The 25,578-nt window shown below is 56.3% G+C and overlaps 2 protein-coding genes across 3 annotated transcripts; one reads left to right on the top strand and one right to left on the bottom strand.

The window, feature by feature from the left end:
- The first annotated feature begins 1,337 nt into the window (after nt 1-1,337).
- On the top strand, nt 1,338-15,008 carry QRICH2 (glutamine rich 2). Its single transcript, XM_033090168.1, has 17 exons — nt 1,338-1,535; nt 1,928-2,297; nt 3,380-3,465; nt 3,982-4,079; nt 4,405-4,519; nt 7,594-7,848; nt 8,630-8,752; nt 8,847-8,921; nt 9,085-9,249; nt 9,351-9,472; nt 10,118-10,183; nt 10,466-10,567; nt 11,265-11,468; nt 11,758-11,905; nt 12,190-12,277; nt 13,003-13,131; nt 14,652-15,008. The coding sequence occupies exons 1-17, from the start codon at nt 1,338-1,340 to the stop codon at nt 14,831-14,833; spliced, it is 2,526 nt and encodes an 841-aa protein (XP_032946059.1). The 3' UTR covers nt 14,834-15,008.
- A 2,420-nt stretch (nt 15,009-17,428) lies between these two features.
- On the bottom strand, nt 17,429-22,760 carry UBALD2 (UBA like domain containing 2). 2 transcript variants are annotated; one of them, XM_033090754.1, is made up of 3 exons: nt 22,376-22,760; nt 21,968-22,030; nt 17,429-18,467 (listed from the first exon to the last, which is right to left on the bottom strand). In XM_033090754.1, the coding sequence occupies exons 1-3, from the start codon at nt 22,493-22,495 to the stop codon at nt 18,147-18,149; spliced, it is 504 nt and encodes a 167-aa protein (XP_032946645.1). In that variant the 5' UTR covers nt 22,496-22,760; the 3' UTR covers nt 17,429-18,146. The 2 variants fall into 2 exon arrangements, with proteins under 2 accessions (XP_032946645.1, XP_032946647.1); XM_033090756.1 differs by having other exon boundaries at nt 17,429-18,464; nt 22,376-22,751.
- Nucleotides 22,761-25,578: the final 2,818 nt, after the last annotated feature.

Raw genomic sequence — 25,578 nt, 5'->3', positions numbered from 1 at the left:
ACCTGGAATGGATCAGCGAGGTTTGGTCCAACCTGGTGCAGGTCAGCCTGGTTTGGTCCAACCTGGGGTGGGTCAGCCTGGTTTGGTACAACCTGGAATGGATCAGCGAGGTTTGGTCCAACCTGGTGCAGGTCAGCCTGGTTTGGTCCAACCTGGGGTGGGTCAGCCTGGTTTGGTACAACCTGGAATGGATCAGCGTGATTTGGTCCAAACTGGAATGGGTCAGCAAGGTTTGGTCCAACCTGGGGTGGGTCAGCCTGGTTTGGTGCAACCTGGTGCAGGTCAGCCTGGTTTGGTCCAACCTGGTGCAGGTCAGCCTGGTTTGGTCCAACCTGGGATGGATCAGCGAGATTTGGTCCAACCTGGAATGGGTCAGCGAGGTTTGGTCCCACGTGGAATGGGTCAGCCTGGTTTGGTGCAACCTGGTGCAGGTCAGCCTGGTTTGGTCCAACCTGGTGCAGGTCAGCCTGGTTTGGTCCAACCTGGAGTGGGTCAGCCTGGTTTGGTACAACCTGGAATGGATCAGCGTGATTTGGTCCAACCTGGAATGGGTCAGCGAGGTTTGGTCCAACCTGGGGTGGGTCAGCCTGGTTTGGTGCAACCTGGTGCAGGTCAGCCTGGTTTGGTCCAACCTGGTGCAGGTCAGCCTGGTTTGGTCCAACCTGGTGCAGGTCAGCCTGGTTTGGTGCAACCTGGTGCAGGTCAGCCTGGTTTGGTCCAACCTGGAGTGGGTCAGCCTGGTTTGGTACAACCTGGAATGGATCAGCGTGATTTGGTCCAACCTGGAATGGGTCAGCGAGGTTTGGTCCAACCTGGGGTGGGTCAGCCTGGTTTGGTGCAACCTGGTGCAGGTCAGCCTGGTTTGGTCCAACCTGGTGCAGGTCAGCCTGGTTTGGTCCAACCTGGTGCAGGTCAGCCTGGTTTGGTCCAACCTGGTGCAGGTCAGCCTGGTTTGGTCCAACCTGGTGCAGGTCAGCCTGGTTTGGTCCAACCTGGAATGGGTCAGCGAGGTTTGATCCCACGTGGAATGGGTCAACAAGGTTTGGTCCCACCTAGAATGGGTCAGCCTGGTTTGGTGCAACCTGGTGCAGGTCAGCCTGGTTTGGTCCAACCTGGTGCAGGTCAGCCTGGTTTGGTCCAACCTGGGGTGGATCATCGAGGTTTGATCCAACCTGGGATGGATCAGCGAGGTTTGGTCCAACCTGGGATGGATCAGCCTGATTTGGTGCAGCCTGGCATGGGTCTGCCTGGTTTGGTGCAGCCTGGTACAGATCAGCCTGGTTTGGTGCGATCTAGTGCAGATCAGCGTGATTTGGTACAACCTGGAGTGGATCAGCATGGTTTGGTACAGCCTGGCACATATCCGCTTGGCTTTTTTCAACCTGGTATGTATCCACCTGGTCTGGTACAGCCTGGTGCATACCCACGTGGTCTGGTACAGCCTGGTGCATACCCACGTGGTCTGGTACAGCCTGGTGCATACCCACGTGGTCTGGTACAGCCTGGTGCATACCCACGTGGTCTGGTACAGCCTGGTGCATACCCACGTGGTCTGGTACCGCCTATAATAGATCAGCATGGTTTGCGGCAACTTGGTGCAGATGAACAAGGCGTGGTACCATCAGGCACAGAGGTTCAAGGCTTTCCACCATTCTACTCAGATTCTAGAAGTTTAACATCACCACGCCCATATCAGCATGCTTTGGTACCCCCTAGCCAAGCTCGACATGGCCAGGTGTCACCACTCCTAGCCAAGCAAGGTTTGACATCACCAGGTGTAGACCACAAGGGTTTGGCACCAACAAAAACTTACCAGCAAAGATTGATGCCTCCTGGCACACACCAGCGTGGCTCAATACCCCCAAGCATGGGAGTGGGATCTGCACCCTCATATCGACAGCATTTGGTACCACCTCGCCCCTATCAGGGTGGCCAGGTATACCCAAGTGAAGACCAGCGTGACTACCGTGGCCCCATGTATCCTGGCCCTCGTGGCCCGGGGTATCCAGGTGTAGATCAGTATGTCCGGCTGGGTTCGGATCAAAAGCAACCTGAGACTTCTATTAAGACTACCCCAGGCCAAGAGGGCACCTTTCTGAGGAGTGAAGTCCACAGTGAGAGACATGATTCACTGGATAAATTGGCTCCTAGCTTCCCCATAGCAGTAGAAACATTCCGTCAGATCGGAGAGCTCATTGGCCTCTACATGGAGCTAAAGGAGAACATGAAAACTCTAGACGAGGAGAAAGCTGGCCAAACTGACTTGGAGAAGCTCCAGTACCTGCTCGCACAGATGGGTGAGTACCACTTGTGTGGAGAGAGCGCTGTCTTTGTTCTAAGTTGATTTCATCCTTTTCACCCCGTCCTCAACTCCTGGCAGCTGGTCTTCTTCCTGCGCCCCTGAAAATAGCATGTCCGTTCTTAGCTATTCTGGATTCTCGTAGAGCCTTCAGGGTTCAAAAGATGGAATTAAACCAGTAGGAGCGAAGGAGCCACAGGAGAGCAATGAGGCAAGCTCTGACGCCTTTGTCAGACTCTCTGGATAGCCGCTGGGCAAGGGAAAACAATAGCATTGGGGCGGGTCAGGAAGGGAGAATGTTGAAGAATTAAACTTAACCTTTGTCCCTTCATAACTCTAGGTCCAGGGAATAACCAAGATTTTATTTTATTTTATTTTATTTTAAGATTTTATTGGGGAAGGGGAACAGGACTTTACTGGGGAACAGTGTGTACTTCCAGGACTTTTTCCAAGTCAAGTTGTTGTCCTTTCAATCTTAGTTGTGGAGGGTGCTGTTCAGCTTCAAGTTGTTGTCCTTTCAATCTTAGTTGTGGAGGGCGCAGCTCAGCTCCAGGTCCAGTTGCCGTTTCTAGTTGCAGGGGGCACAGCCCACCATCCTTTGTGGGAGTCAAACCGGCAACCTTGTGGTTGAGAGGATGCACTCCAACCAACTGAGCCATCTGGGAGCTCAGTGGCAGCTCAGCTCAAGGTGCCGTGTTCAATCTTAGTTGCAGGGGGCACAGCCCATCATCCCTTGCTGGACTTGAGGAATTGAACTGGCAACCTTGTGGTTGAGAGCCCATTGGCCCATGTAGGAATCAAACCGGTGGCCTTTGGAGTTAGGAGCATGGAGCTCTAACCACCTGAGCCACTGGGCCGGCCCCAATAACCAAGATTTTAGAGTTCGATGGAAATTATGCGCCAAGGGTGCCAAAGCCCTTTAGGGTATTAAGCGTTAGGTGGGTTTGTCTATGGGCTAAGGATGCTCTTCCCTCCTTTCTGCCCCCCCCACCATCCTGTTTTTCTCTGGGTAGCTTCATTGTGGGGGCTGGAAGTGGGGCTCAGGAGTCCTTCTGACTCTATGGCCTCCATTTTCCATAGTCCAAAAGACCATGCCACCAGACCTGCCGGAACAGCTAAAGACCTTAAAGACGTTGGCCAAAGATGTTCGGCAGGAAAAAGTAAAAGTAAGTCAAGGAGGGTCTGCCTGCTTTGCCTGTGGGTGCCAGTCATCCCCCGGCCATTTGTCCTTTGATGGATCGCACATCCTTTCACTTACATTATTCTCTCACTAGAGCGTTACATTCCCTTCAGGTAGGAAATGTACCTCAGATGCCGTCCTGTTCATATCCTGATTGAAAACCTGACGCTCAAAGCTGTTAAGATTCAGCTGAGCCAACCAGGAGGCCTGTGCACCTTTCATTACATGTGGCCATTTCCAATCCAACCCACTGACCCTAGCGCAGCCTTGGAACCAAGTGTGCGGGGCTGTCTGGGGCCAGCGGTCATGGCCAGGGGCTACTGGATCGTCAGTTGTCCTCTTCCTGGGATGGATGGATGGGTGTCAGGAAGGGGCCTTGGTTTCTGTGGGAGGGTTGGATTAGGATTAGGGAGTGGGGGAGGGGCTTGCTCAGGCTGCAGAGGCATCTCAGAAAGCAGAGAATTCCAGCCTGCCTGACCCTTCTCTTCCATTGGGTTTGTAGCTGGACAGGATGCAGAGGATCCTGGAAGATGAAGGGCACCTAGATGTGGGAAAGGAGATAAAAGCTAGCCAGCTGAGCTTGCAGCTGGGTATCCTCAGGTACACCCCCCTGCCCTGGCAGCACATATTCTCCACCTTTGGTTCACCCATACCCTGGCCTGACCACTGTCTTTGACCCAGATCGCGTCTGCTCTTCAGGTTGCCCATACCTAGTTCAAGTTGCTGGTGGAAGCAACCTGAAGCGTCCCAGGTTCTTAAAACAGCTCAACACCGGGGCTTGGAAGAGCCAAAAAAAACCTCTTTAGAATCTGTCCCCACTTGGAGGCTGGTCCACCCTCCTCCATCCCTGACAACGGGAGCTTAGCACTGGGGGGGCCCAGGCCCCGGGCTGGCGGTGAGGCCAGGCCATCTCTTGTGCACGCAGAGTCACTGTGGCTGACATTGAAAAGGAGCTGAGTGAGCTAAGGGAGAGCCAGGAGCGGGGCAAGGTCAGCATGGAACATTCAGTCTCTGAAGCCTCCATTTACCTGCAGGATCAGGTGAGCTTCCCACACTTTCCAGTGCGGAGACCAGGGCCCTTCAGAGTTGGCTGTGGAGTGCGGTGGGGCAGCCCTGCCCCCACTCCTCAGTGCCCTTAGTTCCCCTCCGTGTATGTGTGTGTGTGTGTGTGTGTGTGTGTGTGTGTGTGTAAGATGACTGTACCTAAGGGTCAGCCTCTCCTGGTCCAAAAGCAGCTCTGAGGCCGCAGGTACCCAAGGGGAAAGGCATGCCTTCAAGGCCTGTCCACCTGCCATTAAATCTTTTCCCCGCGGCCTTTTAAAATTACATAGTTCACATATCATAAAACTCAGCTTTTAAAGTGAACAAGCTAGTTCTCAGTACATTTACAAAGTTCTGCAGCCATCACCATGATCGAACTCCAAAGCATTTCATCACCCCAAAAAGAAACCCGGTACCCGTTAGCAGGCATTCCCCATCCCTCCAGCCCCCAGCCCCGGGCGGCCACTAGCTGCTTTCCAGCCACTAGCTGGATTCACCTATTCTGGACATTTCATATACATGGAATCATATAATATGTGGCTTTTCGTATCTGGCTTTTTTCACTTCAGCTTGTTTTCAAGGTTCATTCATATTATAGCATGGATTTCATTCATTGTTATGGCTGAGTAATATTCCTTTTTTTTTTTAACTTTTTATTGTATGGCTAGGCCACGATTTGTCGATCCATTCATCAGTTGAAGGACATTGGGTTGTTGCTACCTTTTGGTTGTTATGAATAATGCTGCTGTGAACATCCACGGTCTGGTTTTTGTGTGGACATGTTTTCTTTCCTCTGAGTTATACGCCTACGAGGGGCATTTCTGGGTAATACGGCAACTCTGTGGTTAACATTTTAAGCAACTACCAAACCATTTTCTGAAATGTCTGCACCATTTTACGTCCTCACCAGCAATCCATGAGGGTTTCAGTTTCTCTACCTCCTCACCAACATTTGTTATTGTCCTTTTATTTAAAAAAAAAAAAAAAATTCTAGCCATCCTAATGGGTGTGAACTGCTATCTCATTACGGTTTGGGTTTGCATTTCCCTAGTAACTGACAACATTGCACATCTTTTCATGTGATGATTGGCCGTTTTAAACCTCCTTTGGAAAGATGCTTATGCAAATCCATTGCCCATGTAAAAATTGGGTTGTCTTTTTATTGTTGAGTTGTAAGAGTTCCTTATACATTCTGGATACTAGAGTCCTATTCGATACATGATTCGCAGATATTTTCTCCCGTTCTGCGGGTTGTCTTTTCACTCTCTTGAAAGTGTCTGCCTTTAAATCTTGGGTGATGCTATCTGTGGTCACCCCAGAATGTTCTCCGAGAGGAGTGTCTGGACTGGAAATGGGCCTCTGTGCGCTTGCACAAGGATCAGATAGGAAAAGCCACCGAGCCGAGGGGGCTCATGTCAGGAGCCCCTTGGTGCTACAGACCCCATCCTGGCTGCTCCCAAGTTTGCTGCGAAAGTGGCATGTCCATTTCACAACCCCAGAGCTGATAGCTCACTCTGAGCTTAGCGACCTGCAGGGCTCTCCCAGGGCCACACTTGGGAGACAGTCCCCTCCCGGCTGGGCAGCCTGGCCCCTGATGCAGCATTTTCAAGGAATTGCCTTCCACAGCCCTGATTCTCTAGCCACCTGGGCTCCTACTGTTCCTGACCACACTGCTGCTTTGCTCTTCTTCCTGGAATGGCCTCCTTGCCCTCATTCATCCCGAGGGCAGCTAGTTACTCTTCCCGACTCCACTGACATGCCCGTAGTTTGGGGAGCGTCTTCCTGTCTTCTAGAGAGAATCAGCCTGCCTTCTTTCTCCCAGAGCCCTTTGACAGGCTCTTCTGGACTCTTCAGAAAAGTGTAGGCTCTTCCAGTTGCAAGCAACAGAATCGCACTGAGCTCAAGGGGAAAAGGAGTTTAGTTGAAAGCATGTCCGTCCATGTACAGGGAGCTGGAGAAAGCAGAACTCCAGGCCCAGGGGCAGCCTGGTGCAGGCCACTCCCTGTCTGTCTTTCTGAGTCTGTTTTGAGGGGCACCTGTACCTCGGTGTCTCTTGCCTTACCCACCTCTTTCAAATACCTTCGTATCTCTCTTCCGTTCTACTCTCAGACAGCTTTCTTATCTCCCACTCATGGTCCAGAATGGCTGCCCTGGGCCCTGCAAATGTCACACACTTCCAAGAGAGGGGGCTTAGGTTGGCCCATCCCCTCTCTCTGAGCCAGGCAACATGTCACAGGTCTTTAGCCAGTCTAGGGGCTGGTTGCCCTTGAATCGGGTGCCTATCTGGGACCAAGTCTATTTGGGACCAATCATTTGTGGGACAAACTGGGACCATGGGAGGCACACGAGCAGGAGGGCCAGTGGAGGGAGTTTGTTCCCGCCCAGACCATGAGACCCCTAGAGTGGAAGTAGCACATACCATTTTTTTTTTAACTTTTTATTTATTTTAAGTGTGTTTTTCCAGGACCCATCAGCTCCAAGTCAAGTAGTTGTTTCAATCTAGTTGTGGAGGGCGCAGTTTACACTGGCCCATGCAGGGATCGAACCGGCAACTCTGGTGTTATGAGCATCGTGCTCTAACCAACTCAGTTAACCGGCCAACCCCACATACCATATTCATTTATTGTTAGTTATTTACCTGCTAGATGGGGACAGAGCACGTGTGAGCCCGCCCCTTCATATCCCCAGGGTCTGGAGCAGTGCCTGTGTGTCATCAGGGACCTCTGAGTGTCTGTGGACTGACTAACAGATATCACCACTCTAGAATTTAGCTGGAGGAGATAGGTCCTCACACTGCACCAATGGGCTGGCTGGAGAAAGGTCCAGAAACCTCCTTCCTACAAGGGCTTTATTCAGAATTAATGCCACATTCCATGAGAACTCTTGTCACTATTTAACGGACAGATGTCGAGCTCCTTCTCCGTGCCACATACCCTGCAAGGCACTGAGGGTGGGGTGACAGCCCAAATCATGGCGGGCGAGGGGAGGAGGCCCACGCCGGCAGTGACAGTACAGACAGAACACGGCCAAGCCTCGCTCACTGCCCTGCCCCTGCCTTCTCTCCTGTACCCAGTTGGACAAGCTCCGGGCGATCATCGAGAACATGCTGGCCTCATCTTCTACGCTGCTGTCCATGAGCATGGCCCCTCAGAAGCCCCCGACAACCTTGTTACCTGGCCAGATTAGCCCTGAGGCCACCTGCCCAGCCTGCAGCCTGGACCTGAGCCACCAGGTCAGCATGCTGGTGCAGCGCTATGAGCAGCTGCAGGACATGGTCAACAACCTGGTTGCCTCCCGGCCCTCGAAGAAAGCCAAGCTGCAGGGCCAGGTCAGTCCCGCTGGCCTCCCTCCTGGTGCGGCCACACGTGGCCCGTTGGGGAGAGCCACAGCCCAGAGGCCCACAGAGGCCTCAACCTCAAGGGTGTGGCACTTGAGCCAGAAGATCCGTTCTCATAGTAGAGAGCGTTAGAGACCCCACGAAGTCCCTGGTCTTTCCATAGGGTCACAGTGAGGGCAGCAGTAGAGCTGGTTCTGGGGACCGGAGACTACGGGATAGAGCTGGCTCCGTGGGCTGGGACAACATAGCTGGCTGAGTGGTGCAGCAATGCCATTCACACACCGTGGGGATGCTGGCGTGGCTTCAGGACTCACTGATTCTCCCTCACACCAGTCTTCCAGACCCAAAGGGTGGGCTTGCTGGTGGGGCAGGGACAGCCACACGGCCCTGAGCCTGCCTCTGGGACTCTGGAATTCAGATTCAGCCCAGGGCAGGTGGGGAGACTGTCGCCCACACTCCCATACTCCCCACTGGGGGGCCAGAGGACAGCTCACTACCCCTACTGATTACCCCCACTGGCCGACCAGGTCCCCCGAGGCTGGTCCGTGGGGAGGCGGGAGACTGAAGCTCATGTCCCCTTGGGTGGACACGTGGAAAGGATGGAGAGCTTCCCCACTGCCAGCGGAAAATTGTGGAGGCAACCAAGGAGAGCCAACGTGGGTCTGAAGTTTTAAGGGCCGACTTACCAGGGGCAGCGACGCCCACCTCACCCACCACCCCAGGAGGTGCCCCAGCAGCCTCAGGGGGCCCATCTTTGTCTTGCCTGCTACAGGATGAGGAGCTGCTGAGCCACGTCCAGAGTGCCATCCTGCAGGTGCAGGGCGACTGCGAGAAGCTCATCAACACCACCAGCAACCTCATTGAAGACCATCGGCAGAAAGAGAAGGACATCGCTGTGAGGGGCCGGCAGGGTGGCTGGGGCAGGGAGGGGCCGCGCCTGCCGGGCAGTCCGTGCTCCTTATCGCGGCTCTGCTCCCTCGGCCTCCCAGGTGCTGTACCAGGGTCTAGAGAAGCTCGAGAAGGAAAAGGCCAACAGGGCCCACCTGGATATGGAGATTGATGTGGTAAGGGCCAGGCGGAGGGGCCACCGTGTGTGCCGGGGGGACTCGCTGGTCACTTTTTGAAAGACTGGGAATGGAAGGGAGCCCGTGGGGGGTTGGCACCTCGGGAATGGGGCTCCTCCATGGCTCTCTCCCATGGGGGGCCTCCTCCTCGCTCTCTGGGCAGAAAGCTGACAAGAGTGCCCTGGCGGCTAAAGTGAGCCGCGTGCAGTTTGATGCCACCACGGAGCAGCTGAACCACATGATGCAGGAGCTGGTGGCCAAGATGAGTGGGCAGGAGCAGGACTGGCAGAAGATGCTGGACAGGCTCCTGACAGAGATGGACAACAAGGTGAGGGCCCCCTGGATGGGGCAACGCCCCCTTCTCCGGGCACTGCAGTCCCCCCACTTACTTCTTGGAGCTCACCTGGTTCCCTCCACACCCACCCACAGCTGGACCGCCTGGAGCTGGACCCCGTGAAGCAGTTGCTGGAAGATCGGTGGAAATCCTTGCGACAGCAGCTCAAAGAGCGCTCCCCACTCTACCAGGCGGACGAGGCTGCCGCCATGCGGAGGTGAGGCCCAGAAGACAGCAGGGGAGGCCGCCGGCTCTGCAGGGTAACGGTGGGTGGAGGGCTGGGGGCCCTACAGAAACATCTCCCACCAGCACAGGGCGTGCTCTGGGGGGACGGCTGCTCCTGCCAGGAACTGGGCCACAGTAGGAATGACAGAATCTTAGAGCTTCCAAAGCCCTTCTAGCTCAGGCCACTTCCTGTTACAGTGGGAAACAGGAGGAGAAGGAGCCTGAGGCTCTCTGGGTGTGGCTGTGCTACTCTGGGCCCTTGGGACAGGGCCACAGGGAGGAGGTCCATAGTCCCCAGAACTGAGACCACTCCTGGGGGACTTGGCCCCTGGCAGCTGGAATCCCAGGATTTCCGTTATTGGCCACCAGAGGGCCCCCGAGGTTTACTCAGGGCACCCTTCGGGGATTGGTGGGGTAGGACAGGTGGGTGCCGGATCCGTGCCCAATGGAGGGCACATCTAGGAGTCGGTGAGTTCCCGGGGAGCGGGGCCAGGAGTGGCCTCCGGTGGCCTGGGGACTGCCCCCACCCCCACTCCTGAGCTGAGCTTTCGGCCAGCCTGGAGATGGGCTCCCCATCTCTGCCACTACAGACCCTCTGGGCAGGCCACTCATCCTCCATGTGTCCCGTTTCTTACAGGCAGCTCTTGGCACATTTCCACTGCCTGTCATGTGACCGTCCCTTGGAGACAGCTGTGACTGGACAGTGAGTCCCCATACCTGGCTGAGCCCAGATGGTGGCTGTAATGGGGGGGTGCACAGTGGGGCACAGTATCTCCTCCATTTCATCCCTGCCTCCGGCTCATGTCCTTTCCTTCTGTCCTCCGTCATGGGTCCACTCCTGCACTCTTGGACTGCCGCCCACCCTTGCTCCTTCACCCCAGCTCCGGGCGGGAAGGCTCCTCAGGCAGGTGGCATGTGGGGAGTGGGTGGTGGACGATGGGATTTCTCACAAAGCGACTCTCCCCTTCTCTCTGTCCCTGCCCAGAATCCTCCCGGTGACTCCTGTGGGCTCGTCGCTGCCAGGGCACCGCTCCACCCGCCCCTATACCATCTTTGAACTGGAGCAGGTCCGGCAGCACGGCCGCAAGTACGGGCAGCAGGCAGAGGCCAGCGAGAGTGGGGGCTCCTCCTTAGGGCTCGGCGGGGCTGCTGGGGCCGCTGGAGGACTCCTGAGCTCCCGCCGGCCCCTCCCAAGTGCGAGCACAGGAGGAGGAAGAGTGAGGAGTTGTCGTCAGGGGCCTTTGGCTCCCTGGTGGGAGTCCTGCTGAGACCTTGCCCAGGGCGCCTGAGAGTTCCTCCTCACATCCTCGCACCGCAGATCCTTCAGCTGTCTCAGCAGCCGCAGCATGGGTGTCCAGCGTCATTTAGGGAGAGGGCTCTCAGTGAATTGGTGGGTGAATGGGGGGCTATTTCACGCTCCCTCGGGCTCCTACCTGCCTCCCTGCAGCCTTTCCACCTCCTGAGGATGGGGGTTCAGTGGAAAGGATGGTTTTCAAACTGTGCTTTCGAGCCCAAGGGGCTCCAGGTATGTGGGGCTAGGTGTGGGGGGACAGGGAGAGGCCAGTGCCACCACCCCCAGGTTAGCTGGAGGGGCTGGGCTTGTGTCCGTGCAGCTCCTGCACTGTCTCCCCTCAGGAAACCTTCCCTGGCAAGTGTGGCCATGGGCCCTCAGGGACTGTGGAAAGGGCTACAGCCCACACGGGGCCCTGCAGAAACGGGGGCAGATAAAGGGGTGGAGCAAGCCAGTGGGGCCACCTCACCCTCTGTGGTACCTGCGCCCACAGCCTCAAGCTGGGTGGCACCACCCTCCCGCGGGCAGAGCTGGCACAGACAGAGCGGAGCGTGGGGCGCCTGCGTACCATGCACTCCAAGATGCTGATGGACATTGAGAAGGTGCAGATCCACTTCGGGGGCTCGGTCAAGGCCAGCAGCCAGATGATCCGCGAGCTGCTGCAGGCCCGGTGCCTCAGCCACCCCTGCTACAAACGGTAGGATGGTACAGCCTGGGCCCCTGCCCACCCATGGCCAAGGGGACAGCCCTGACAGGGAGGGAGGGTGTGAGTGTGTGTGTGTGTGAGAGAGAGAGAGAGAGAGGAGTCTTGAGGATGGCTGGCTGGGAGGTCGCTCTGCTCAGTCACCCGCCTGTCCTGTCCCTTCTTCCTGTCCTGGTTCCCAGAGACCCCTGAAGGTAGCAGACCCACCTCCCTCTGGCCAGCCCCCCACCTCACACGTGTCCCATGTCACACTGTCCCCGTGACTGCGTTGCCTTTGTCACAGGGTGCCAGAGGTGGCCGACTACACCTACTGGACGGTGCCTCGGCATTGCGGGGGCAGCCACACCCTCACCTACCCCTACCGTCGCAACCGCCTGCAGCACCTGTCACAGAGCCTGTACCCCAACGAGGAGGTCCAGATTGCCATGAAGGTCGGGCACCACCTGGGGGCGACGAGGGCCATGGGGGCGAGGGCCCTGACATGACCCCAGGTTCTCCCCCATCCGGCCCCCTGCCTGAGGCACTTGCTTAATGAGACCCAGGTACAGCCTCAGGTCCTCACCCTTTGCTGAGAAGAATGCCACCCTGGCCACCCGCCCACCTGGCACTACCGCCTCCACCACGGACCCCGCGAACAATAGCTTCTCCACCTCCCTGCACCCTGTCGCTCTGCTCTGGGGGCCACACGGTAATCGATACCCACCCACCTCCCTAGCATGAGGAGGTGGACATCTTGGGCCTGGATGGACATATTTACAAGGGACGGATGGATACAAGGCTGCCAGGCATCCCAAGCAAAGACAGTGAGTGTCCAGGTGGCCCAGCTGTGCTCAGGCTCCTTGCCCGGGTCCCACAGGCTCCATCCAGTTCCTGGAAGGCCAGGCACTTCTTAGGGCGCCCGGACCCTGGCTGCCTTCTCTACTTCCCTGACTCCAAGCGTTCATGTCTCCAGAAGACCCAGGTCACTGTTTGCAAGTGGCTGACTGCTGTCCAGTCACAACCAATTAGTCGGGATGACATGGCCCCATCTTCTCCTGTCAGCCTTCCTCCTCCTGCTGTCACTGTTGGCTTCCCTACCTAGCCTCGGTCCCAAGCTCACCATGGCCAAATCCTACGCCTTCTTTGAAACTCTGAATGTCCCCTTCTGAGCCCTCCACTACTTAACGAATCTCCGGGTCCCCTGAATGGCCACTTCCGGTCGCCATACCTGAAGTGTGTTCTTTCTCACGTCCCATTGGGTCTTCTAGCTCTGTGTGCACCTTCCTGCACTATAAACCCGGGGTCAGAAGTCACCCACACCTCTTCAGAGGACGTCTCAGTGGGGGGCTGGGGGTGGACAGACGGACAGATGGACGTATGAATGAATGAAGTGCTTATCAAGGGCGTGTCCATGAATTCAGACTGAGAAGGACCCCAGCTCAGCTGGCTGTGACCAGCAGCCCTACAGCCCTCTCCCCATCCCCGTGGGTCCCCAAGAGCTCTCACTTGGTGTCTCAGAACTGACCCTTCTCTCCACTGTCCCCATCAGGCTCAGCGATCACCAAGCACAAGGCCAAGCCATCCCGGCCCCACGTGCACCGGCAGCAGTCCCTCGTCCACAACAGCCAGCTGCCCTCCCGGCCTCAGAGCGCTCACATGCTGGCTGCCAACGCCTCAGGTACCCTCCCTCCGGACGGAATGTCCTTCCCGGTGGCTTCTGCACTGTCCCCAGGCCTCTCCCCTTGGCCCGCCAGCCCCCTTTCCTGCCCATGGCTGGTATGTGCCTTTATTTCCCTGGAGAGAGGAAGGGCCTGGGAGCTGGGAGATGGGATGGGATGGGATGGGATGAAGAGAGAAAAGCCGTCATTACTGAGAGCTGAATATGTTCCCTGGCTGTGGGGTAGATACTCTTCCTGTGCCCATTTCACAGAAGAGGAAATGGGGAGACTTGGCCCAGGTCCTTCCCCTTCACATGCGCCGTCCGTCCTAGAGCTGGTGCTCACAGACTGTGCGGTGGGTGCTGGACACAGGGCCGTGACACAGCCCCAGGAACCCCTCAGCCTGACCCTCTTTGGAGAGGAGTACCTCCTTGGCCCCTGGTCTGGAAGGTCCCTAGAGTCTCTGCTCTCCCCTGAAAGTTAGAGGGCTAAGGGTCTCCCAGGATTAGGCCTTACTCGGGGGCCAGAAAGGGACACTGGCCTGGAGGCAAGAGGCCAGATCACTTCCAAGTAACTCAAAGCAAGTCTCCCCGCTCTCTAGGCCTCAGTTTCCCTCATCTGTCAGTACAGAGGTGCTGGATTAGTGCCACTTAGTGTTAGGGCCCCCCATGAGAAGCTGATGAATCCCATAAGAAGGTTACGTACACCTACGTAACTTTACTTACCATTGTCACTCCAATAAATTTTAATTAAAAAAAAAAGTTACATACCCACACTTTGCAGATGCTTGCAGGAAGTTCAAGGACTACCCCTAGGCCTAGATGCTCTTTACCATGCTCCCAGTACCAGCATTGAGGGAGTGCCTGGAAGAGAGGTGAATGAGAGGTGGCCATGGCACTCTGCCCTTGTTGAGGGTTCCTCACCAGCCCCCACTGTTGAGGCACTTTACGCACAGGAGCCAGTTTTAGTCCTCCCGCCAACATTAGGAGGTAGGGACCATTGTTAGCCCCATGTACAGCTGAGGCACAGAATGGTTAAGGCACTTGCCCAAGGTCACACAGCTAGGAAGCAGCCACGCTGGAATTCCAAGCCAAGCTGTCTGGCCCCAGGTAAGAGGCTGGGAGAGAGGGGTCAGTGGTGGGCAGTAGAGCACGGGTCTGTGGCCCTGGCCACACAGCTGTTCTCTTGGTTGTACTTAGTGCCCGGTCTACTCCAAGGATACTTAAAATATCCTGGGAGCAGCAGAGGGAGGGAACATAGCCTCAGGGAAAATTCCTGCACTTCTGTGAATATTGCCTAAATGGTCTCGTAGTAATAGAGGAAACATTCCCAAAGGGGCAGGCTTGTGACCCCCACGGAGGGCTCAGCGATTATAACGGAGCTTTGCCTAGCAGCTCCCATGAGGACTAGCACCGCACACCCCAGCTGGGGGCGGGCGGCTGCTCCCGTCTTCCCTGGGCTGCTTTGGGGCAGGCGGGGGTGGGCCACTGGCGGGCTTGGGGAGCGAGGCAGAGCCATCTCAGCCCCTCCTGTCTTGCAGCTCCTTCTCGTCAACAGACAGACAGACCGGTCTCCTCCCAAGGGCATCTCTCCCAGCCAAGTGTGGCCCACCAGTCCAGCCCCAGAGAGATGGCAGCAGGGTTGGGGATGCACATGGATGTGCCTCCTGGGGAGGGGCTCGAGGAGCCCACCCGGGGGCCACGGTCCACCATTACTCATTGAGCAGAGCAGTGAATAAACGTTTAGGAGGAAGCTCGGGTATCTAGGCCTCTGTGGCCCTGGCTCAGGAAGATGGAGTGTGGGAGGGGCCTCCCGACCACCCCAGGTTTAGGGGCAGACCTTGTCTTGTAGAGCGGGTCTGATTTATGGCCTGAGAATTAGACCATGTCCCCCAAACAGATCAAGCCATTCTCTGAAGGTGTTGGAGCTTCGGTGAAGCAGTGCCTAGGGAGGGGGGCGGGCAGTGCTGGCCAGCCTCTGGGGCCTGGAGGGCCTGCTCCCACACCTACCAGCCCTTTCCTGACCTCAGCTAGCTCTCCCATCTGGGAAGGCTAGCCTAAAGGGTGGCCCTGCTCTTTGGGGCCTCTGGAGAGCGTGGGACATAGTGTCCGTGTGCAAGCCATACCTTAAGGCAAAGGCGGTGACGGCAGCTTTCCACTCCTCTCCTGCTGCTGGCTCAGGGCAGGGACCCGGGGAGCAGTGCCTCCAGCCACCTGGGAAGGTTTCTGTTTGCAGTCCTCTGCAGCTGACCTTTGAGTGGCTGCTGCAGAGTCAGGAGGGTTCAGATGCAGGGGCTGCCAGGGCTGCGCCGTTTCCCTGTTCCCTTCTCCTTCCGACCGCACAAAATAGAGCAGAAGTGTGTGGCCTGGAGGCTGTGCCTCCTCCTGCTGCAGCCCTTGGCAGGTGGGAGGGGACAGGAGCTCGAGCCTAGTTTGAGCCTGGTTGGGCTCAGGCAGGTGCAGCAACTGTAAGGGACAAGCCCCCATCCCCAGTGGGAGCCCGAGGGACAAGGCAGAGCTGCCCCCTACTCTGAGAAAAGTCATCGAAGCAGTGTTCTACCTTCAGGTCTGTTCTCATTGGCTCCCTCCTCAAAGGTACTCCCCACACCTCCTCCCCAGACCCACTCCCTATCCCCCGGGCCCCCCCATGGGAAAGGGATGTCTGGGGCCAGAGGCAAGAGGCCTCCTTTAGGGTGTGAGGGGTAAAGGTGACAGAAATCACACAGGAAAGGAAAATGTGGCAGGAAACAGCCCAGAAGAGGGTTTCTCCCCCGTCCCCATCCCCTGTGGGCAGAGGAGGGCGGGGCTGGCTGGGGGAAGGCAGGTGCTCCCTGCAGGAGGGGGCTTCCCCCTGCTTTCCCCATCTGCTGAGATCCCATTCATCTTTATGTAATGATGGAAGGCTCCGGCTAGTTGGGAGGGGAGCAGCCTGAACCCCGGGGTCCCAGCAGAGGGGGCACCCCCCATACCAAGTGCCTTTCCTCTGGAAGTGGGAGGCAGAACCAGGGGCAGCCCCTCCTCTGCTCCTCCTGCTTGGGCTCCCGTTTCTCTCACTCTCACCGAGAAATGTCAGGAGGTCCCTGACCTAGAATCCAGACTTGCCAGCTTGGCAGGAGCACTGGCGGCAACAGACTAGCCCTCTGCATCCAGCTCTCCCTCACCACCACAAAAGGACAAGGAGCGACATCTCCCAACCAGCCCAGGGCAACCCCCAACCCCGCACCTGGCCTGCGCACTCACCACCTTCACCAGGCTGTGCCCACCACGGGGGAGGACCCAGCCCAGGTCGCCCACTTGGCCCAGAGGGGCTTCCCCTTCCAGCCTGGGAAAGCACAGGTAGGCAGGGTCAGGGTGAGGGTGGGAGGAGCCTCAGGGGTTTCCAACCAGGAAACAAAACTGAAAGGACAAACGTGACCTCAAAGTACACGATCACACAGGGACTGGGGGCTGTTCTGCTCCACTCCTGCAGGGTCACCCCACGGGCCAGCCAGATTAGACAGAAGGCCCAGGAGCAGGTGGGCCGGCTGGCTAGGCAGGGCCCGTCACAAGCGTCCCTTCACTTTGGGCCCAAACCTCCAGACGCCCCGTCCCGATGGACAGCAGTGCCCAGGGAGATGAGAACCCATGCATGCGCCGTACACACGCAGTGAAGGGGGATTGTGGGGCGAGGGGCTTGTGGAGGAATCCCAACCCTGGGGCCAGGCCACTCGGTCAGGTAAGGCCCCTCACCCACCGGGACACCTGCACTGGAGAAGCTAAGGGTCCCGCTGGGCCAGGAACTGCCTCTTGCCTCAATCTGATGCCTGGAGGCTGTGAGGAAAGTGGGAACAGAGTCCCTTTGGGGCCCACTGCCTCTGGGGCTCCGACAGACTTGGCTGACCTTTGGGTCACGGCCATACAACAAGTACACGCTACCCTGAAGGGGGCTGAGGGCATGAATAGCAGACGGGGGCCCATCTGGAAGAGGCCTGGGGCACCTGGCAGAAGGGTGGGGCTGCCAGCAGGCCACCAGGTGGACAGGACAGCCCTGCCCGAGCCCCCACCTACTGTAGACGAAGACAGTGGCTCTAGAGCTGAGCCCTGAGGGCTAGCCTGTGGAGGGCACACGGGAGGCGAGGAGAGGGTCCCAGTAACCAGTCAGTGCTTCCTCTCCGTCCGCACAGCCGACTGGATCCAGCTGTCCTATCAGGCCCCTGGTCTGCCTACCCCTTGTCAGAACATTCAGCCCAGCTGCCTGTCCCGTCCCCAGCCCCCCACCGTCCTTCTCCCAAGGAGAGAGCTTTTCTTACCAAGGCAAATAAAGGCACCGCAAGCCAGGGAAGTTAGAAAAGTCTCTTTTTAAGTTCTTAAATTAAAATTTTACCCTGGTGAGATGATTGATTTGGGAACTAAATCCAAAGGCAAGCTTGGCCAGGACCCTACGGGGGACAGGGAAGCCATCGAGGCAAACCCCACGCAGAGCCTGGGCCTTTGACCCCAGCCACCAACTGGGGGTGGGGATGCCTCGTAATGGCAAAGAGGCCCCCACATCTTTGGGAGCCCATCCAGCAGCCCCTACTTAGAGTGGAGCTGGGGGGAGGGTCCTCTCCTCCCCATTCCAGAAGGCATGGCCTTTGGAAGGAGGTGGCTAGCAGACATCTGGTGCCTGCAACATCTTGCCACCTGGCTTTGAAGCACCTGCCCTCGGATGGGGACGGGGCACAGGAAGGGGTGCTGACCGCAGGTCCTTTCCCTCTGACCCCAATACCCAGGCCAGCCAGCCCCATTCTCACATACATTAGTTATATTTATATATTCATATATATTATAGTTATATATTAAAAAGAGAAAAAACTTGCCTGAAGAGAAACTCCTGAAGGACCCAAGTGGCTCAGGAGGTTTACTGTACCCCCCACCCCCAAAAATTCTTTTATAAAATCTTCCAGTGCGATCTTCAGGAAACCCCCGCCCGCTCCAGCCCCCCACCCCGGCCCTCCTGTGTCCCCACGACCCCGGACTGCCCCCAGCTCCAGCCTAGCGCCCAGCAGCATCCAGTCTCATCTCTGGCCATCCACTGCAGCCATGGCTTTCTGCTGGGTGCCCCCCTGCTGTGGTCCGGGGGGCCACGTGGGCTGTGGGTGGTGGAGGTGGTGGAAGCTGTGGGCCGTTGGGGAGGAGGGTGGGATCCAGGCGGCCTGGTGGCTGGGCGGTGACGAGGCCCAGAAAGGGCTGAAGTTTGCAGGAGGGGAGCAGGCTACGGCCGTCATGGGGCTGTTGCCGGTCTGCAGGCCCTCGGAGGCGCGCAGCTTGGAGAACATGGCCAGGGCGTCGGGGAAGTTGGGCGGCGTGGCTGGTGTGTTGCTGGGGGTGCACATCTGCTGAGAGAGAACACAGGTGTCCGGGGGGCTGCCTGCCTGAGCCCCCCGATTCCGAACCCGCTCCGTGGTCCCAGGAAGCCTTCCTGGGGGCTCGCCCAGGCTTTCCCAGTCCAAAGAAGCTTCAACGGGACAAAAGCACCCTTCTCGCCCTGAGCCGGTAAGGACAAATCTCGACAATTTTATCAAAACCAGAGTGTTTCGTGCTGCTTAGGAAAGATACCCTGAGGAGTGTCAGAAGTAAATGGTTCATTCCAACCAGAAGCTGGGGTGTCAGATTAAAGCGAGGACAGGGAGCAGCCCAGGACACCACTGCCCAACGCCTCGCCCTGGGTAAGAAACCAGCTGGCTCCCTCCGGTGTTCCCAGGTTATTGGTCAAGGAGGGCAGCCAGATCCCGGCTCTGTCCCTGGGCCAACCCTGAGAAACCACTTTCTCAGTGTTTGGGCTTAGCCCACGTTCACACACAGCCAGCTTGTCTAGGAGCTCCGGCCTCCATATCTTGTCACAGTGATGCTAGGGTACAAGCTGACGGAATTCCAGGCTCCCAGGTCTGCAGGCCTGAGCTCTTCACCTCTACACAGCCCAGTACAACTTCATGCTTGGGCTCCGTGAGGACAAAAGCCAGGTGTTTCAGTTTCCTATGTCCTCAGCATCTCCCCCCATGCTGTTCTTGGCCAGAGGCTGACAAAGTGTCTGCCATGCAGCCCCTCTCAGGCCTCTTTCTGGGGCAGCTACAAACATTCCATCCGTTGTCTTCTGCCACTACCCTGGGAGGGGGACTCCCCAAACTCCTCACTATCTCCTGCCATTTCTGAGTGGGGACTCCAGGCAGAAAGGGCAGAGGCTGGACTCTCCCTGGGAACATCAGGGAAGCAGCCCCACCCCAACCCTACAGTATGGTGGGGAGGTGAGGGGTGCCATCCATGAAAACCTCATCAGGGGCCCGCCCAAGAGGCAGCAGGGAACAGGTCTACACAAAGCCCGTCTGACCTCGCTCAGGCTGGCAGGCAGCTTCTCCCTTTCCCAGGAAGCCATGGAGTCCTTCTTTGAATTTCTCCTAATTTTAGCAACACCGGCCCCTCCCCCAGGCATGGGGGGGGGGCAAGATTCTAGGGCTCTTCACCTGGCAGAGGGAGCTTTCACAGCCCTGCAGTTAAACCCCAGGCAGAAGTGGGGAAGGGTAACACCCCACCCTGTTAACTGGACCTGCCCGTCTCAGCAGCTGGGAAGCTCTGACCATTGTCTCCTTGGGGACCCCGGTAGGCCTGGCCTCACCCAGACCATTTCCCTCCTCCCCGTCACTATTCCCCGCCCCCACTCCCAACCCCAGGCCTGACTTCTCGGCAGCAGGAAACAATGAATGGGGGGTGGGGGAAGAAGTCAGTTGCATCACAGCATCGTGACCAACTTCCCCAGTTCACCAAGCCAGCATAGGCCGTCTCCTGAAACAGCCACTCTGCTCCAGAGAACAGCCTGGATCAGGAACAGGCCTGGGCCCGCCTGCCTGTGTGGCCTTGGACAAGTTCCTTAACCTCTCTGGACCTTCTATTTCTGTAAAATCGGGGGTTTGGACCAGATACTCTTAAGGCCCCTCCAGTTCTGTGCTTCTAACAACTATGGCTGGAGCTTTCCAGCTCAAGCACAGCCATGCCCAGTGCACCCTGCTACTGTCCTACGGCTTCCAGTCTACAGCACCTTTCTCCCCTTCCTGACCTCTCCCAATCCAATCCAGGAACCCCCTAAGAAGATGCCTCCATTTGTCTGAATGTACAGTAATCTACAGGACAACCATGTATCAATTACTCACACCCTGGGTCACTTCTGGAATTGCTAGTATGCCATGACTGGGCTCTGATGTTTTGAACTTTTTCTTTTAATTTATTCTCTCTAAAAAAAAACCCAAACAAACAACTGACTTCTTGCAGGCAGGGTGTTTTCCACTGTGCCGATTAGGCACTCCATACTTGTTGCACTGATGGATAGCTGATTCTAAGGTCTGTTACAAAACCCACCACCTGCCTTGAGGGAACAAGCTTCAAGAGGATTACAATCCCTTGGGATTTACATAGAAGGAGCAATGCGACCTAAAGGGACAATCAGTCCCAGCTCTTCCTGGCAAGCCTCCCTGTCACAGCACCACAGAATGGCTGTGCTAGTAGCCTTTTCGAATGGCCCAAACCTCAAGGTTTGGTGGAACAAACCTCAAGGCTCTTTAGAGAGATGCATGGTCAGGCGCAGGGGAGAGCCTCCTGGAGACAATCCAATCCCACCTGGGTTTATGAAGAGCCCAGCCTCAGCGGCCACAGCCCTGCACCAACACAATTCTCCCGTCATATCCTAACGCGTTCGCATTCTGGGATTTATATACAGCCTGAGCCATTCCAAAAAAACGTTGGTTAAAAGGTCAAGACAGACCCCTCTCTATTTGTCCTTTCAACTAGATGAAAACAGAGTGCCAAGGACAAGACACAGTAGAGGAACCATTTGCAGCTCCTCTGGGCAAGGCAGCAGCTCTGAAAAGGGAGCCATGGGCAAGGACATCAAGTGTCAAAAATGCCAAAAATGTACTCCAGAAGCCACAACAGATCTCCAGGGGGAACAATGTTTTACAATCCTTACTGTGGAGCCCAGTCTCTCCTCCCCCAGCAGGGCTAATAGGTAACTAGGGGGGTGGGGTGGGCAAGGCCTTCAAGCCTCCCAAGTGAAAGGGATGTCCTGTGCTCTTGGAAAGCAGGCTACCCCATGGCCAGGAGGGCAAAGGCTCAGGCCTGGGGCCCAGCGGAGAAGAAAGCAAATCTAGACCCGAGCCACTCCTGTTTCCTGCACTTACTCCTGTTTCCTGCACTTACGTCTCTTCACATGCTGAGATTAAATGCAAATTCTTGGCATTTTCTTGTCAAAATCAGTATGTCCTCCATGCTCAGGGTAGGTATGTCCTTTTCCCATAAACAGGAAAGAGAAAACATACCTCTCTGGTCAAGCCTACCTCTGAGCCAGGGTGGACTTATCCCTTTCTTGTGCCCTGTAGAGCTTGGTCGTTTGGATGGGGGGCTGCCAGTCCAAACAGCAAGAGGGGGCTCCCCGTAAACACAGACACCCCAGCTCTCATCCCCTTCCTTCACTAGGGCTCCCAGTTCCCCAAGGCGGCTAATTCTCACCCGAGCCCCCTCCCCATTCCCTGCCACCCGGTGACTCCTCTGGCCACCCTCGCCTCCCTCCTACCCCCTTGCCCCTGGACGGCCCCGGGTACGAGGCTTTAGGGCGAGAGACAGCAGCCCAGGAGGCCGGACCACAAAGTTGGGCGAGCCAGCCAGCCCGGGAGCCGCTCTTTCCTGGAAGACATTTTGGCTCTTTGTTTACATCGCGGCGCGGCGCTCCCCGGCAACATGGCTGTCACCGCCCGCGGCTGACAGCGGCCCCCAGCCCCGCGCCCTCGGCGCCCGGGGGCTGCGGCCCCCGACAAGTCCCGCCCTCCCGCCTGCCGGTGCCGGCCGCACTTACCATCTGGTGGTGATGGTGGCTGTTGGGAATGTTGGTTTCTTGGAAAAACGTGCTCAGGGCGGTCTGCGGACAAATACAGCGACAGGGCGGCGGTTAACGGGGCCGAGGGAGGAAGCCCACCGGCCGGCAGGCCCTACCCCGCAGCCAGGGCTCACTCAGGCCGCTGGACCCGACCCCTCCACCGGTCGGCCGCGCGCGTGGGTACCCGGCGGCAGGGCCCTCTGCGCCGCCCCCAGCCCCCGGGCCCCGCGCCCGCGCGAGACCTCGCGGCCGCGGATCTCCTTACGGGCGATATAAATAGAGCGCCCCCAGCCATCGCGGCGCGCGGTTGGGCTTCCCGGCCCGCGCCCCCGCCCCGATGCCGGGGACCCGGGACGGCCAGACGCGCTCGCTCCCTCCCGCACACACCTCGAACTGCCAGTGGGCCGCCTGCAGCAGCTGCTTCGCCTGGTCGGCCGCGCAGCCAGCGGCCAGAACGAACTGGTTGATCATGACCTGGTGCCGCAGCTCATCCATGTTCACCGACATAGCTCCGATCGCGCGGCGCGCTATCGGGCTCGGCGGCCGCGGGAGGCCTGCCGCCTTCGGATCGCACTCGCCGCCGCCCGCGGCCTCCGGACCCTCGCCGCCCCGCCGCCCGCGGGACTAGTGTTGTGGTCCGGCTCCCGCGGCCACCGACACACAAACAACAGCGCGGGGCGGGGCCGTGTCCCAACGTTCGGGGGCCGCGAGTCGCCGCCGCTGATTGGCCCGCGCCACTCGGTAGGCTCCTCGGTCGGTGCGGAGGTTCGGTTCGAATCCTGCGGCCTGCGGGCCGGCACTGTTTCTCTTTTTGCCCGGCCGCGCCCATTGGCGGAGGTCGGCGCCGTGGGGCCCCCCGGCATTGGCCGGCCACTGTGTTTTGGCTCGTTCAGGCTCGTGGTTGGCCACGGCTGGGCGTTTGGGGCGGAGCCGCGCGCTCCGATTGGTCTCCCGTGGGCCTGTTTGAACTCAACTTGAAAACCTTGAGTGCCTCCTGATTGGCCGAGGCCGTTCTGTTTGGTGTTGTAGGCTTGGGGGTGGTGCGGCCAAGTTCATTCATTACTTCATTGAAACTGAACATGCTCAGCTGGAAAAGCAAGACAGAGTGGCTTTGACTCATTTCCTCTGAAAGATGTGGTCATCTCGAGAAACAGAATGATCAAAATAGAAAACAGACAGAGCCTTTGCAGCTGCTCAAGTCTCAAGATTGTTTATTTTTTTAAATCTTTCAAGCAGCTCTACATTTTTTTAGCCTTTTATTGAAATATAACGTACCTTTTTCATACTTTCTTCTAGTCACTACCCGCCTCAAGGGCCAAGCAGTCTGTACTTACGTTTTTAGACCAAAAACTTTGCTCTCTTGAAGATGTAAACCAATGTTAACATACACTAAATATAAGGGGGAGAAAATGATCATTTTTCGATCATTAATATCCTAAACCCAGATTTTTTTTCTAAAATTGATTGATGATCTAACCGAATCTTTAATCTCTACCATGTTTAAAAAAATAATAATGATGAGTGTTATAGAGGTACCGGCTCTCAACCCTAGCCATTTAAGAACATAATTCATACGCTCTGAGTTTTGCCTTCTGGGTTAGGATTTGACCTTCAGGGCTGTGTTTGGGAATTGTGGGGGTGGAGAAAGGACTAGGAGTTTAAGCAGACTGAGGAAGGGGCAGAGAGGTTAGGAAGGTAAACTTTGTTAGGGATTCACTGTTAGAATGTCTGTTTCTGAAAAACTTAGTAAATTTTGGATCTGAAATACCAGTTAGAGTATATTTTAACTAGTTAAGGGTCTGCAGAACAGGAGGCTAAGAAGAAAGCAAGCCATGGTTCTATTTTGAGTTTGCCTAAAGTGGATTTAACTCTCCATCTAAGAAAACTTGACGATATGAAAAATGGAATACAAATAGGGAAAAAATTATACCCAGTGTTTATGTACTGATGAAAATCAACCTCGGGCACTATAATGAGTTTATCCCATTTAGTTAGTGTTTGTTTGTTTGCTTGTTTGTGTTGAAGGGGTAGGAGTCAGCTTTTTGCCTGCTGAGACTGTTTTTCTTGCTGTAATTGCACCGGCTACCCCAAAGTGTGCATGGGCTGAGACGGGGAGTGTGGCTAGAGAGTCAAGTACAGCCGCAGCCCTTCCCTTCCAGTAATTGCAAGGTGAAAACAAAAGTGAGCAGCCAGCAGGTTACATTGCCATGGAGCTCGGGCCACATGCAGCCCCAGAACAAGGAAGTACTGTCATTGTGGGGCTCCAGTTTTCACAAGTACATGCAGGTGTCAAACATGCCAGGACCAGGAGTAGTAAGATCGACCTGGGCACAGGCATTTCAGGCTGCAGGAGCCCTTAGGTCTTAAGTAAGAAGTTCTCACGGAAAATGAGGGTCCTGAAAATGGCCAAGATGCCAAACCTATTGCCTCCTGGATATCAAGGCAGTCTATCCTGAAGCTTTACTTAACATTTACCATTTGCAGTGCACAGCTCTGGGCCCCTGGGAGAGGCGTGGAGGACGAGGCCCGCAAGCCAGAGGGACTTGGGTTCTGGTTATCTTCTGTGGCTATAAGATGACTCCAGGCTGAGTGACCGGAAATCAGTAGAGCTCTGTCTGTGATTTGTGGTCATGAGGCAGTAATCCTTAATCAATACTTTGGTTTCTGGGAATCTAGTTGGGCTGAATGAGGGTAGGGCTTCCCCTTCTCAGGCTGCTTAAGGTAGGAGTGCCCCCTCCCTGGGAGTGCAGGGAGAATGAATGAGGTCATGTTTGTAGAGGGCTTTGAGCTGTTGGGATAAAAGCAACTCCCCAATTGCAAGGTATTATTAAGTAAAGGTATTATTATTTTAATCTGAGAGGACAATGTGCAGCATGTAAAACAGAGCAATAATAACATGCCCATTAATAACAAATAAAACACAGTGGTAGCCTCAGAAGGAACAAAGTCAGTGGTCTAGGCTACAGAACCCGCCATGATGCAGCAACTGAACCAAGAAACAGTCTTAGCCCCTGTTTCCTCAGGGCCCGGACAAGGATGTTGTGAATATAAGTCACTGAGTCGACACTGAGACAGGCAACATGGACCCTAACAAACAGTTGCCATTTACCAAGCATTTCCTGTGAGCCAGGCAGCTTTCTGAGAGTTTAATGTCCAGCCACTCATTTCAATGCTCACAACAGAGTCCCATCTCACAAGAGAGGCAGTTAAGGCACAGAGGAGGGGAGGAGCGTACCTGAGTAACAGGTGATGGAGTCACAGTAATAGGTAGGTGATCGAGTCAGGCATTGGCCCAGTCTGGTTCCAGAACCTTGTGGTCAACCACTACACCATACTACCTTCCTTAATGCTGTAGTTGTCACCTCAATGGGGCTCACAAGGGGACCCTTTCCAAACAAGAGCTATTGAGGACACTGGGATGAACAGATAATCCCAACCTCCATCTCTGTAGTGCATTCGACTCCCGTTCCCTTTTCCATCCTTTCTACCTCTTACCTCCCCTAACCCAAATGGATTCAACAAAGCTGAAGGGAACTCGAGGGCTCCCAGATATTGAAGACCCACCATGTGTAGGATCCCTGGGAAACTTT

The sequence above is a fragment of the Rhinolophus ferrumequinum genome, chromosome 21 (assembly GCF_004115265.2).
Source record: "Rhinolophus ferrumequinum isolate MPI-CBG mRhiFer1 chromosome 21, mRhiFer1_v1.p, whole genome shotgun sequence".
In the NCBI taxonomy this organism is placed as follows: Eukaryota; Metazoa; Chordata; class Mammalia; order Chiroptera; family Rhinolophidae; genus Rhinolophus; species Rhinolophus ferrumequinum.
This window is presented reverse-complemented; position numbering and strand designations above follow the sequence as displayed.